Source organism: Castanea sativa, chromosome 2 (assembly GCF_040712315.1).
Source record: "Castanea sativa cultivar Marrone di Chiusa Pesio chromosome 2, ASM4071231v1".
NCBI classification, from domain to species: Eukaryota; Viridiplantae; Streptophyta; class Magnoliopsida; order Fagales; family Fagaceae; genus Castanea; species Castanea sativa.
Genome location: NC_134014.1, coordinates 39,520,111 through 39,535,325, shown reverse-complemented (window position 1 = coordinate 39,535,325; position 15,215 = coordinate 39,520,111). Strand labels below are relative to the sequence as shown.

General features: G+C 33.5%; 1 protein-coding gene across 2 annotated transcripts; it reads left to right on the top strand.

The window, feature by feature from the left end:
• Nucleotides 1-8,662: 8,662 nt before the first annotated feature.
• LOC142623854 (uncharacterized) lies at nucleotides 8,663-14,905 on the top strand. Of its 2 annotated transcripts, XM_075797326.1 has the most exons (11): nucleotides 8,663-8,795; nucleotides 9,535-9,606; nucleotides 10,712-10,782; nucleotides 11,841-11,919; nucleotides 11,997-12,071; nucleotides 12,154-12,268; nucleotides 12,358-12,415; nucleotides 12,497-12,568; nucleotides 14,009-14,139; nucleotides 14,221-14,344; nucleotides 14,516-14,905. In XM_075797326.1, the coding sequence occupies exons 1-11, from the start codon at nucleotides 8,793-8,795 to the stop codon at nucleotides 14,592-14,594; spliced, it is 879 nt and encodes a 292-aa protein (XP_075653441.1). In that variant the 5' UTR covers nucleotides 8,663-8,792; the 3' UTR covers nucleotides 14,595-14,905. The 2 variants fall into 2 exon arrangements, with proteins under 2 accessions (XP_075653441.1, XP_075653442.1); XM_075797327.1 differs by lacking the exon at nucleotides 12,497-12,568 and having other exon boundaries at nucleotides 14,516-14,739.
• The last annotated feature ends 310 nt before the right edge of the window (nucleotides 14,906-15,215 follow it).

Here is a 15,215-nt window from a genome sequence, read left to right as displayed (position 1 = left end):
GTGGTATCAAGTGATACCATGTTAGTGGTATCAAAATCTAATAAGTGTGAGATATGTCAGCAAAAAATAACTATCCTACTAACAAATGTCTTTCAATTGTTAGTGAGGTAGTTATTTTTTGCTGACACAATTGAAAGACATGTGTTAGTGGGTAGTTATTTTTGCACATCTGTCTCTCGTTTATTGAATTTTGATACAGATGATATGATATTATTTGATATAAAATACTTTTTCCTAAGCTTGTGGACCATGTAGTTTAATTAGTTGACATTTTTTTATATTTCCTAGATTTCAATCGTTTAAAAAAAAAAGAGGAAAAAAGAAAAAGAAAAAGAAGAAACTCATGGCCCCAAATTCATAATATAAACTAGCCTCATCACATTGTAGGTTTTTTTTTTTTTTTGATAAGAACTTGGGGTAGTTATTTTTTGGTAAAATGCAAAACTGATCCTCTAAGTTTTTTCAGATTTCATTTCAGTCTTCTAACTTTGCTTTTATTCATTTCAGCCCTCTATCTTTCAAGTTTATTCAATTAAGGTTTTTCCATCAACTTTTGTTATATGTTATGGTTAATTTTTCAATTTTATAAAATTTTCTTCAAATTTTTTAAATTAAAAAAATTCAATTAATGATTGAAAAATATTTTCTAGATTTAAAAATAAATAAATTTTAACAAAAGTTAACGGAAAGACCTTAATTGAATAAAACTTAGAGAACTGAAATGAATGAAAGTAAAGTTAGATGACTGAAATGAAATCTGAAAAAAGTGAAAGGGTCTGTTTTGCATTTTAGCCTTTTTTATTTATTTATTTTAGAACATGAGGTAGTTTTTTTTTATAGGAACATGAGGGTAGTTTTGGTTTTGTACATGGGGTAGTGGGAAGTTTTATAGAACATGGGGTAGTTTTATAAACATGAGTAGTTTTTTTATTTATTATTTATATATATATATATATATATATATATATATATATATATATCAATTTATGATTTTTTTATGTTTTAGGAAAGGATAATTTTTTTTTTTTTTTTGAGAAGGAGGAATAAGGATAAGTTAATTAAATTAGGAGTATTTTTGAAAAAAAAAAGAAAAAGACTATGACTAACTTTTTGAAACTCTTAATATATAGAGATAAAAACAACAAGATAATGATAAATAGAGCACTTCGCCATTTTTGTAATGTGTCACTTATTAACACGGGGGCCCACGGAAAAAAGAGAGTTGATACGACAGAGCCCAATCCAGTAACGTGACAGCCCATTTAATGGTGGACATTGTTAAGTTCGAAACTTTGAAGCCCAAGGATAACTTATAGACGGCCCAAAATTAATGTCTGGACGTCCACTGGCCCACCAATTTTCTAAAAACCATATAACTTAACAAAAGCCAAGCCATATGGTATGTCACTCGATGTTTGAAATTTTGGATTAGGGGAATTGGGTTGAGAGAGGAGGCGAGTGGTGGCAGGATATGCTATAGTACAATGAAGACATTTGTAGTTTGGGTGGCAAAGGAGTCTATTTAGATATCATTTATTGCTAAAAATTGAAAATACTGTAGCAAAATAATTTTTAAATATGTGAATAGTACTGTGGGACCCAATTTTAAAATTGATTTTATTGAAAAAGTACTTGCAGGTCTTATGAACTGAACACGGAACCCACAAATGAAACGCAGACACCTAACTAGCACTAGATGGGGACTTCTTGTACAGTCCACATAGTTGGGCCTTCCTAAAATTAAATTGGGCCATTTACATTATCTGTTAATCCTAAATGATGCCTTTGTGCTTTGATATATCAAACTATTAAAAATTATACACTTAAGCTATAAAAGAAGAAGAGAAGGCATAATAATAAGCCGACTAGGGTGCTAACCATGACTAAAAAGCTAGCATTGCCTATGAATTGATCCACATCACATCTCATATCATCTTTCTCATCCTTATAAGTTCACTCGGTCCCAACACATCATGCCTTGCCTAACGTGAGTTTTATCCATCTTGAATGGTGGATGAATAGGATTCTCTCAAGTTCAAGTGAAATTTGAGAGAGTATATTTTACAATTAAGATTTTATTTTTCTTTTAATTTTTATTTATTTGTTATACCTTACGGTATATATGGAGTTAAATTATTTGAAATTTTAAATGATGTACACATATACACCTTTATGATGAGTTTGGTTGGGGTTAGAATGAAAATGATAGAAAATGGGGAAAGGAAAAGGGAGAGGAAAGAAAATGAGAGGTGAATGAAGTTTTCTATCTAAATTCTAAACCCACCATTTTATTCCTTTCAAATTGAAAAAAAAAAAAAGAGGAAAGAAAACAACATTGGGAAAAGGTACAAAATTACATATTCTTCAAATTTTCCATTAACTCTATATTCTTCAAATTTTCCATCATTTCAACCAAATACATATGGTGTAAAATAAATTATTTTCATCCCCATTTTTTCATCTTTCCAACCGAACAGAGGCTTAGATTTGTAACATTTAATTTAAATAATAAAATAAGTCCATTTTAAATTGAGATGATCCTTTTTCAAGATAGATCAGAAATGAGACACCCATGATCCTATTTTGTCATACCCATTATACTCCCTTCTCACCGCATGCACACACTCAACTTAGATATAATACTTTAATATAATCCATCTGATTATATAAACCAATAAGACATAAATCATGTTATATTTTTTTAAGTACAATTAAATTTAAAACAACTTAATATAATTGAATTCAATTGGAGAATCTAATATAGTTACTTAAGGTTGTGTATTTAAGTTTTATTCTTTTGTTTTATTTGAAGGGGTGTCAAGTAGGTATGTTCCCTTGTTACATGCACAAAATCCCAGAACTGTGTTCTTATTATAAAGGCCTTGGCAACTTCCAAGACTGCTAGAGATCCAGAGGTTGGTGATACCGCTGGAGGCTCAGGTGAGTGTGAACTTCTTCGCCAGCTGACAAGTTCCAAAGATAGGTATATAATCCACGCTGGCTTTCCCCACACGGTTAATGTGTTCCCAGGTTCAAAGCATGTTATTTCTGAACTTGTTGATATAATAATTAGATGCCCAGAAGCCGATCAACCTCCAAAGATTTCACAGGTTTCTTCTGAGGTCCTGAATTTCTAATACCCATTCCTTCAAAACTCAAAATTCTACACTGCTTCATATACTTCCATTCAAGCAACTCCTTTAGCTTGTTACAGTTTGCTAATATGCTGGAGATGCTAAGGCAATTCTTTGTTCTTATTGTCTCACTTGACACCTCACTTCTCTAATGTGCTGCTTGATAAGCTACGAGCTGCCTAACCTAGCTATTATCTGGCCAGTTTCTGGTCTGGTTCTGAATTAAATCTATTACAAATTAGTAAGCACCGGCTGTACGTGATTATGGGTCTGCTTGCTGTACTCATGTTTATGCTGGTTTTAGCAAATTGTGGATTTCTTGCAGTTGCTCGAGGGATTTCAAATTTCACTACTGATCTTGATTTTTCTTCTTCCAAGGTTTCTTACAATTTCACTTCGGAAGATAAGAGAGGTGTGCCAACAGGAGCTAATCCTCTGCACAACAAGTAGAGAGAGATGTTGAGCTTTCCTCACAGTTAGGGTTTAAGGAATCTTTGATTTCTATTGTTTGTTTTTGGATGTTGCTTGTGAACATGTATTCAAGATACAAGAAATGGAAAAAGAATTGATTCTTTTGTGTTGTCTGACATATTCTTGCTTGAGTTGTCTCTTAGTTTGTTAACCTAAATCGAATGTCTTGCATGCCTATATGGCTATATGTGATATGTTTGTTTTGTTAGTTTTATATGCTTATGGTTTAATGATCGATGAAAGAAATTGTGTGCCAGTGCCACTATGCACTGCTTCATGTCCCACTAGCATATTTAGTGAACTCACGAACATATACATAGCATAGCATCCAACAATAATGGTTCTAAATATTATTGCGTACTGTACCTCTAGATGACTTATCAGAGTCATCAGACCAGCACCACAACTCCTTCATGTTATGCTACTCAATCTTCTTGGTTGGTTTTTAAGGGGAATTAAAATTTACTTAATTCTCCTCCTTTTACAATCTATATATAATTCCCCACGACTTTAATGCTTTCATATATTCAATAAGAATGTATATATAGAATGTGAACCTGGTAATTAATTACTTACGCTCTAATATAATCTTGGTTTCTCCTAATTAATCTCAATCTTGGCTAAAATATATGTTCTCGATGCTCTTAGTTGCTTTTGTAATACGCCAAAATAGATGGGGCAACTTCAAATTTTATCACCATGCATGCTTGCATTTTCAATTTTATTTTATTTTTAAAAAAAATGCTCATCACATGTTTTTCATTTTTTTAATAAGAGAAAGAAACAAGTCTTGACAATTGATATTTGACATAACGTTACGTAGATGACACTTCCCAAATTTTTATTTTTATTTTTGTTTTTGGAGAGCGCAGGAAAAGAGCATGTGATGTACAAAACTATAGTATACTTAATCCTGATATTGTTTAAAGTTTAAACCTATTTCGAGATTTCAGCTATTGGATAAGAAATAATAATTAATTACTTTTGAACCACGCGTGAGACATGTATGTTTATAATTCTGCTTTTGATAAGTTTTTGTATATATATAAAGTTTTTGTTGCATGAGAGCAGGCGAGCTGCTTTGTTGATTCCATTTCCATACGTGTCAAATTGGGTTTGGGGATGGTCTATATGTTCTCTTTTGTTGTCTCATTTGCTTGTCAGGCCTGGTTATCTTTTCTTGTCTGGCCTCCTAAACGGCTAAACCACCAACACCCCCTTCTTCCCTTCTTAAAAAACCTTTGATGGTCTCACACTTCCTTTATACACTTAGCTACACACTATGTGTTAAATATGAATATTGTTCAAAATTTTGGACACTTGATATGAAAGTGTTTACATTATTTATATAAAGTATACACACTATATATATTAAGTGTGAAACAATAATTTTCATTTAAAAAAAAAAGCTTTGAAAGAATACACTATATACATCGAAACTGTTTGAAGTGTGAAGTGCCAAATTATTAATATTGTATGATAAAGTAGTGTTAATAGTGGATTCATGTGAGAATTAATAATAACTCGTCAATTTAGTATATGTGAAATTTTTTATGAAAATTGTTGTGTCTACAACATTACTCATTTTATACCATTGCAAAAGGCAAATGTTTTGCAGCCATCCGCTGTGACCAGCTATGGTGGGCGAGGAATCAATTGGTTTCGGAGGAGAAGTCTCTAGCTTCAATCTAGCTCTGTTGAGGCTAATGTTTGATCAACTGGGCTGAAGCTAAAGCTGCTATGTTTGCAGTCTCCAAAGCCCATAAGCTTGGTTTTTGTGTCTTTTCTCCTCGGGTTGGAAATGGTCTGGGCCCATCCAGCCCACTGTAGCCCTTTTGTTTGCCTTTTAATGAGAGTTTATTAAGCAATTTCTCATTAAAAAGTAGCAAATTCATCTCTTACATTTTAGCACAATGTCCCTTTTTATTCATTTACTCCCTTTCATCTCCTTCTCCTCAAATAATTTTATTAGTTTGCGTGAGTTTTAATTAGCTCAACTAGTAAAGTTCCTTGTGGTTGAATAAAAAATTTAGGGCTCACTTTTTGCCTATACCAAAAATCAATTGGTATCTTAGTCTGATGATAAAGAACAAACATCAGAAGCAGCTACTATAAGTTAAAACTATCTCTCAATTTTTTTTTATTAGTTTGCTGATTTCCGACTAAATCAAAAAGGAATAAAAAAAATAAAAAATTCTTTCCTCTCATTCCAATTTCCTCTACTAGACAGTTTTGTTGTGCATTTTCCACTTTTAGTGATTCTTATGTGTTTGAGATTAGCTTATAAACTAGTTTTTTGTTTTTTATCTTTTAAGTACAATTTTTTAAAACTTCATCTCTTTTCTTACATTTTCTCACTTTTTCAAAGTATAATATATTTTATCACACTTTCACCAAAAAAAAAAAAAACTAAATTAGTTATTAATTTCCAACTCCATTAAGATAAGATCTTGCTTAAATTTCTCATAAAATATCTTGACTTTGTAGTCATTCAATTCAAATTTTTACCTTAGGTATGGGGACTTTGACTTTTATTTTTGTGGCTAAGGTGTTAACAATATATCACCTCCATTTCATCTTTTTCTTAGTTTTATTAGAGTTCCTAAAAAAAAGGTTTTATTAGAGTGATGTTGGTATATATATTTCATTATTACCCAGAGATGGATCCAGAATTTCAATTAGGGGACCAAGCATAAACCAACATATTTTCTAAATTCAAGACTAAATAATATACTTGTAAGTGCACAATTGTACCCGGACCCAAAAACGAATATTGGGCTCAGGCCCAATGAGCCTTATACAATATAATTTATAGAGTATGAGTTTGAAATCTAGGTTCGGGATGTTGGAGGTTTGATTAGCAAGGTAGAATGTTACAATATGTGCAAATGATGAACGAATATGACAAATAGATTTCCTCGGACGTAAGCCGAGGACGATTTGTATAAATACTCTCTTTCTAGGCCAAAATTTACAATTCTTAGTTCTCTTTTTAGTTTAGGAGCCGATCTCCTTCTCTTTCCTCTCTCGTCTCCTTATATACTTCTTCCTCTTCACTGTTTATCCACGTGTCATACAAATCTTTCCCTTAGATACTTGTCCCATCCACCACCACCTTCTTGAAGTCTTTAAATAATAGCAGAAAGGTTCAATTCTATTGTTCAGAGGTTATTTCCTCATTAATGCGGTCAGGGAGGTAGATACAGAGTCTTTAATGTGGAGGTAGCAGCCTTTTTCCTAGATATTTCTATCACATCCTTGCGTCTAGAGGGTGCTGGGATCACCCTCTTACCCATCGATTTTTTTCAGAATTCTGCCTTTAACCTTCTTGACGAATCTCAGGGTCATTACCGGGCCAGTCCGAGGAGACTTTCCTCCTCGGACAACTCCTCGGACCTTTATAGTGCATACTGACTTGTGGGCCTAGAGGCCTTAACCAAAAACAAACTGATACCCGTCAATAAAGCCCAAACCCCATATATTTATTCGGGAATTTTTACCCCCCATAATACTAATATTTAAAACTAAATGAAAATAGGAAAAAAATAAAACTAGCATTTATTCATAATTAACAACAAAAGACATGACACAATAATTTTTTCTTAATACATATCTAATCAAATAATCTATCAAAATAGAATTTGTCATTCTTTTGAAAAACATATATGATTGTTTGTGTATTAAATTTCAAAAAAATTTCATTTCAATGTACAAAATTAAAGAGACTTTTAGAAATTCATCTTCAATTTGTTGTGAAGCCAAATTTTGTCAATATTTATGATTGAAAATATTTGTTGTATAGTTGTGGTAAAAACATTGGATGAGTAAGCACAAGTATAACTACCCTAGATATATATATATATATATATATATATATATATATATATATATATATTTTTTTTTTTTTAGATCGCCGGACACCCTTGATGCGGTAATCATTCCACAAGTATAAATGTTTGTGAGGTGTGGGAGGTAAGAGCTAGGGTTCAAGTCTCTAGGAGGGAGCTTCACACACATATATACTTAGATTAGGTTAGAGTAAAAATTCTATCTTGTAAAAAAAAAAAAAAAAATTTTTTTTAGAAGACCCTATAAACAAGTTGATAAGCCTTAGGGCCCGTTTGGATTGAGGAAGGAGGGAGGGGGAGTGGAGGGAAGTAGGGTAGAATTGTCTGAAAATAGACTAATTTTGAGCAAATTTTACTTTATTATACTCTATTCTCCCTCCCTTCTTTTCAATCCAAACGAACCATTAATCTACTAGTCCTCATTAACTATTTGACACTATTTTGAAAATTATAAAATAAAATTTAAAACATATATATGCTGTAGATCTCTTACCATCCACATCAAAATTTTGAGAGGAAAAAATAAAAAAACTAATCGGTTTAATTACACTAACACCCCGAGGTATAGCGTATTAAACTCACAATACTATACTTTCCAAAACTAACAATGTTCTTCCAAATTCTCGCTAAATGGATTAAGTCATTTATCATTAAATTAAATAATGTCTATATCAAGAAAAAACCCACTATCATTATTTGTTGATAAAAAGTAATCATTAAATTATATAGTCAATAAACGCAGTTGTTTTAACTTTTAAGTGTTATTGCATCAATTGGGGAGCCAACCAAAAAACAAAAAAACCCTTTTGCTTGCCGTGTCTTTCATGTTGCTTTATCTTTCTTGTATGTATAACGTGAAAGGGGTTTATCAATAAAGATAGTCCCTCACAATAATCCAAGCCTTAGCAAATTAAATGTTCTTGAAATGTCACATGTTATAAATGTCAAACTGTTATCAGTTTTATTTTTTACGACTTTAACTTTAAACTCCTAGAATCTATAATTTTTAGGAAAATATTCTCCTACATACACACACGCGCACACATATTTTGGGTGAAACCTACACTCATTTTTCATCCACTATTTTACACATCAAGTCACCTTTTTAGATGTGCAATTCTTGGCAACAGTAGAGCGGTAGAGGTCTGTTTGAATTTGGTAATTAATTGGGCTCATTAACGTACTATTGCAAGAAACGACAGTCGTTAAGACAGTTGCTGTCATTTATTTGATACACGGAGGTCGGTGGGTGTGGGTTCTCTTAATTCTAAAAGTCGGAAGCGGTACTGTTCTCTCATTCTATCAGCGAAGGCAGTCATATTATCTTGCTAAATAAAAAATGGTACCTTTTCTTGTTCCTTAGTCGTCTCTATCACCAACGATTTATGTATCTGAATTCTATGTTTGTATATTTATATATTGAGTCGTACTTATCAGTTACTAGATCATGGATAAGTCATTTTGAGAGAATGAATGCAAAGCGCACCAATTGTTTGCTGAAATTCCTGAATGAGTTAGAAGTTTTTGAAGCGAAATCAGGACTATGTTGTTTCTGCAATACCAACTACTACGCAATGTTCTTAAGCTGAAAATTGTTATTCTTGCTGTAATGTTTTATATAACTTTTCGATTGTGGGTATTTATGCTGAAACAGAATTAATATGTTGGATGCATAAAATCAGTGTCCCATCACATGTATATGCACTGCATTGTAGCTTTGTTATCACTGTCTCCACCTTCTGTTTTTAGTTACAATCATTCTCATTATATATCAGCTCTACCTCTAGGTATTCATGTATGAAATTTCAACAAGTAAGCGAAAAACAATAAAATTTACACAATTGAGATTTCAAACCTTCCCTTTGTTAGTAGTCATAAGACTTCACAATTCATGAGATTTTAAATTTCAAATAAAAAGGAAAAGGCCTAATTGTATGGCTCTACGCTTCTTGAAAAATTGATAGACCTAGAGATTCAAAAGTTCTAAGTGGAAGGTAGATATAGGGCTGAGGATTGTCGCACAGACGCAGAGTTATTTACAGATTTTTATTGTTCTTTTTCCCTCTTCTTCTTACCCACAGGACCATACTGAACAGGCTAGATGCAGAGAGCTGGCCAAATCATCTACATTTTACCGCTCGGTGTACTCAGAGGTGACTTGATCTATCATATGATATTGCTACTGCCACTCATTGATTCTGTGTAATCACTTTTATTTCACCATCCAGGACCAAAGTATCATAGCATAATAGTAATTGCATCTAGTCTAGCATGTTGAAATTATGCACATTATCTTCATGAGTCTTGTTTCATACATTGGCTACATGTTGCCATGATCATAGAATATACTCTTGCTAATTATCAAGTCAAGGTATAAAAAAGAAAACTATGTCAGAAGGAATTAAAAAAAAAAAAAAACTAAATTTGTTGTTTCCTCGGCTCCTTTATCATTAGAAAACCTATATGTTTTTGTTTTTTCTTTTGATTTGGTTTGGTTTTGTCTTTTGCAGATTTTATTGTGTTTTACTGTATTGTTTTAGTTCATACCATCCCTTAAGTCTATTGTTAAACATGATGGGTTCATCTCAAATCAAGTTACTTTTAAATAAATGGAAAACTACCTTTGCTTATATTTTAATTTCTGAGAGAAGTATGTAAAAGTTGGACTCAAATTTTATATTTTCCAAAGTGAATTATCCAATTCCTTTCCCCCTAACCAGCCTTCTATTTTAGAGCAAAGGGCTTGTGGGGAAGAGGACAGCCACACACTTTAGTTCACCTCTTATCTTTTATTGCATCAACAATCAATAACCATTCTCCTTCATAAGCTATTTCTTGTGGTTTCATTCCCTTTAAACTAACAAAGACCTAGAGTTATCAGAGCCTTTATCTTCTTTTGAAATGGAACACTCAAATGGTCAGTAATGAAATGTGTATTTTTCAGAATTACTGAATACTAATTACTTGTTGTCCACACTCCACACACTCACACACGCATATACTTAAAGTAATTTAGTTTTGGATTCCTTTTGTTTTTGTGAAAGTGTATCTTGATGTTCCAATACTGAACTACTACTATGAAGGATCTTAAGTCCTTACACCATACCAATACAATTTTATGTAATTGTCATTCAATTATGAATGTGTATGCTCCACATTGTGTAGTATGTATGGAACTTTGTTTGCTTCAGTTGAGTGCATTGATTTTGTTATTGCAAAATACGTCTTTTAGGATCCTTTTGATCATCGTATATACAGATAGAAGAGGTTGGATGGGAGCATCTGGTGAGATTGGGTGGAGATCTGACGTTTCTTAGCTTTCGTATCTTGTAAGATGTTATTTCTTGCTTTCATATTCCAAACTATTTTCCCTTGAGGAAGGAGGATCCAGGTTTTTGTTTGCCTTCTCTTTAGAGTTCACGTGCTTGTGTTTTTGCCCCCCAATTCCCATGTAGTTTGCAGTTACAACAGAAATTAGGAAAGCTTTGGTGCTTAAAGTTTAATTTGTGGTTTTATATGTTGAGAGAATGTTTTAATTGGCCAAAGACATTTGGTGCTTTGAAGGCCAAATAAGTGACACCGGAACAGGCAAACAGATTTAGAAACAATATTTTAATCTCTGTTATTGAGATATGAAAAGATTGCTGTAAAACATTATTGCCTTAGAATCTCAAAGCTGTAAAGCATGCTGTGAATATTTTTCAGAGCGTGTTCCTTATTAAAAGTTGAACTAATCTTCTAAGAGTATGAAAAACTGAAATATATGCAATGAATCAGAAATCAGGTGATTGTGAAGTAAGTTAAGCATACTTTGTTTGTAGGCAAGTGCTGGATAACGTTGCCCGGTTACTCTTCTAAGATCAAAACTTGCTTTTCTTCTTCCAGAATCAGATGTTCATCTTCCCTATGCTACTTCATTGCCTCTGACTTATAATCTTTTTACAATCTTTTACTATAATGTTCAAGCCTGATATACACTGGTAGCATGTGAATCAAGTAGGTAAATCTGTTTTCTCTCTCTTACCTTGCCATGTAGCATATTAAAGTCCACACTGAAATACAGTGAGAAACATGAGCACTTTTTGGAGGCAGATGGAAGATCTAGATTAAATTTCATTAGATTTAACTTAACATGAGTCCACTGTAACGTCTAACATTTTTTGAGGTATAATATTTAATATATTATAGCTATGAAGTTAATTAAAGGTTTCTGTCAATTGGTTGTGAATGTATAATTTAAATATTATAGCTATGAAGTTAATTAAAGGTTTCTGTCAATTGGTTGTGAATGTATAATTGTATATGCTTATTTCCACATGTCACGGTTTCCTGTTTGTTTATGCTTATTCATGTCGTGGACTGAGCCTTTGATAAATTTGATCGATAGAGACAAGAAGGGGAGACTGCACTTTATGGAAATTCAGTTGGATAAAACCTATCCCAAAAGTCCACCTTCAATATCAGCGGTTGGTTTTCTTTCATCTCTTTGGATATTGAAGTTTTGCATTATAGGCTTAAATTATCTTTGAGTTTCCTTCCTCAGGATGTACCATATAATTTTGACTTACAATGGTCAATAAACTCAAGATTAAAGGATGTGGTGCAGCAGTTCCAAGAGGTATTTGTTGCAAGCTTTTTAAAAAGGTTATGAGCTTTTCCAACTTTTACTAAAGTATGCAACTATTATATATTGTACACAGCATCTGGAGAAGCTTCAGGAATTTTGGTCTACATTGGATGATATTGACAAGTGTCTTTGTGTTATCAATCCTAAACAGCCTTCTCGATCAATTTCCCATCGTCAAATTAATATAGGTGAGCCATTGGTTGATCATGAATATATTGATAAAGCATTTTCTTTTTTGTTTGTCAGTATTAAACCTTTTTAGGTTTATGTTTTTCAGGAAATGATTGCTTCATCATGTTGTGTATAGATGCCAACAATCCTAGATCTTTACCAGAGTGAGATTTCATCTCATATCACTGTTCTGCTACTGCTAGTTTTAGCTTTTGACGTGGCGTTGAATATGTAAGTTGTGTTAGGTGTCGTTTTATAGGTTCAGGTCCATTGGTGGGTTCGTTGAGAAAGAAGTGGCAGAGAAATAGCAGAAAATGGTATACTCTTGCCTGTTCCTATGGATCTTAATTTGCATTTTGACTTCAATACTTGTTAGATAAAGGTAGTGAAAATTGGAAGTTTCTGTAGTTACCTGAGAAGTGGAATTTTTCATCTGTAACACTGCTCTCTTTTTTGGATGACGTGGAACCTCACCAAGATAGGGCCTTTTGGACCCACCCTTGGGGAGTAAACTATAGATACACAATCCTACCAGTGTAACACTCCTTTTTTTCTTTTAGTGACAAGATATTATGCTATGATGCACGGACGCGGCAAAATAGGCGCCGCACCTGCGTCTGACGCAGTGACGCGCTAGCGATGCTACTGCCCGCACGTCGGTGCCGTGTCTGAGTTTTTTTATTTTATTTTTAGGATTTGCGCCGAACCGGGCCGATTCGGCTAGAATCGGGTCGTATTGGCTGAGTCGGATTGTATCGGCCGGTGGCGAAAACTAGCCGAAACAGGCCGAAATCGGCCTTGAATCATGCCGGAAAACTTGGAGTCTGATAAGCCTCTGCTTTGAAATTGATTGAACCCAAGTGAGTTTGCTTTGAATTTGATTTTGGCAATACCTTTGTGTTTTTGGAGGCCATTGAAGCTGTTGTTGATAAACCCCAAAACCCTCATCATAACTGGGAAAAGCAACAAAGTTTGAACTTTGCAGCAGTAGCAGCAAAACGATGTCACCTTATCCCCCTTTGACAAGGCCACCCAAATCAGATAGAGACAGACACATTAATAGCTAAAATGTTATTTTAGCATTCAGAACACTGCAACTAGTAAAATTAAAAATTTATACTGTTTGCAAAATAATTAAAAAAAAGTAGTTTATTCTGTGGGGGTCACATATTCTTGTTACAATGGCGCAAAGTAATTTATATGTGAACCAAGGGCATATAATGTTTTTTTTATAAATATTTTAATAGTAAAAATATATAGAAAATATAAATAAAAATATTTTTAATAATTTTTTAATTGTTGCACCCCGCCACACCTGCATCTTACTTTTTCAAAAATTGCCGAGTCCCGCACCCACACCTCGAATCCGAAAATGCACCCGTGCTTCATGGATATTATGTCTCAGTTTCTGTTGATTTTTCCTACTGATATGTTAGCTTAAAAGTGAATGCTGATTTCCAACCCACTCCCTCTCTCTTCCCTTCCCTTCTCTTCCTTACCCCCAATAAAAGGGAAGAAGGATTTCGAATGGATACAATGTAATACTTGAAGTTTTATAATTAAAAACAAAGGGGTCATTTTTTTACTTGAAATAACGCTTCCTGTTGCTTGATCTTTCTATCATGTATTGCCAAATTTTTTTTTTTTTGGAATTAGTGAACACTTTTCCTTAATTTTTCTGAAAAATGTTCACATGATTATCGCCTATGGCATTATCAGTGATATACTTTATTTGTGTTCTCTGATAATCTGCATAGGACAAAGGACAAACCATACTTGGAAAATCTTGCATGTCTTCTGGAGATTCAACTGCCAAGGCCCACTGATATACTGAAGAATGACCAGCAAGTTGAATGTGGAATATGTTATGCTCAATGTCTTCCAGTTGGTATTGATATATACATTTTCTTAGATGTTTACTAACTACATCTTTATTCATACATCATTCACTTTTAAATTGTCGATGTAGATGATGAGCTAGGAGCTAAGAGTGGAAGTGGAACTGACTACACATGTGATAATACCACTTGCAGCAAGGCTTTCCATAGTGTTTGTCTTGGGGACTGGTTGCGTTCCATCACCACAACAAGGCAGTATGTTGAATTTTTAGTGTCCTTGTGGCTTTCTATTTGGATCATGCATGAATTTAACTTAAGCTGTCAATTGCTAATTTTTTTTAATAACAAAATTGCCCTTTTACAATAAGTTCTAATATTGTTCTCATTATTGCTTGATTCATGGTTGATTTGCATACTTCATTACAGGTCATTCAATGTTCTTTATGGGAATTGTCCATACTGTTCAGATCCAGTTGCTGTGAAAATCAACAATGTTAAAAAGTGAACTCAAGGTCGGGTTTTTCTATGGTACCTTTGGGATTTGCTACCAACTATGATCAGAATTTTTTTTTCTTCTTTTCTTTTGTTGAGAAGGGAAAATTATTTAAAGATAAAGGCAGACAAAACCATCTGGGGTAACCAACTCTCAGGCATCAGCCAACAACCAGCCTACAACAAAAGGTGGAGGGACTGAATACAACACAAAAGGTTCCCTACTACTTCCATCTTTTGCTAACAAGTCTGCACAGTGATTCCCTTCTTGGAGCGTGTTGGATATAACTTATAAGATGCCTCAAAATGCCAAAAAAAAAAAAAGATCTGCAATCAGAAATTAGAGCACTACACAGGTGAAAATCATGACCTGAAGTGTCTTACAAAGCTAAGAAATCCGCAACTAGCTTAGCATTCAATTCAATTATGATTTTCTGGACATCCAATATGCAGGGCAAAGTTGAGTCCATCCCTAAGAGCCCAAAATTTAGCTACGAAGGAATTGGTTATCTCAATGTTCTCGGAGAAACTTTTGAGCCAAGTGACATTGGAGTGTCTAATAAGGCCCCCTGCACTAGCTCTTCCATGGTTGGAAATGACTGACTCATCTGTGTTGAGTTTGAAATAACCAAAG

Excerpts from the sequence above, each read along its gene's own strand:
- LOC142623854 (XM_075797326.1), top strand. Across the intron at positions 12,072-12,153 it reads TGGTGCAGCAGTTCCAAGAG|CATCTGGAGAAGCTTCAGGA; the intron begins GTATTTGTTGCA and ends TATTGTACACAG. Across the intron at positions 14,345-14,515 it reads TCCATCACCACAACAAGGCA|GTCATTCAATGTTCTTTATG; the intron begins GTATGTTGAATT and ends ACTTCATTACAG.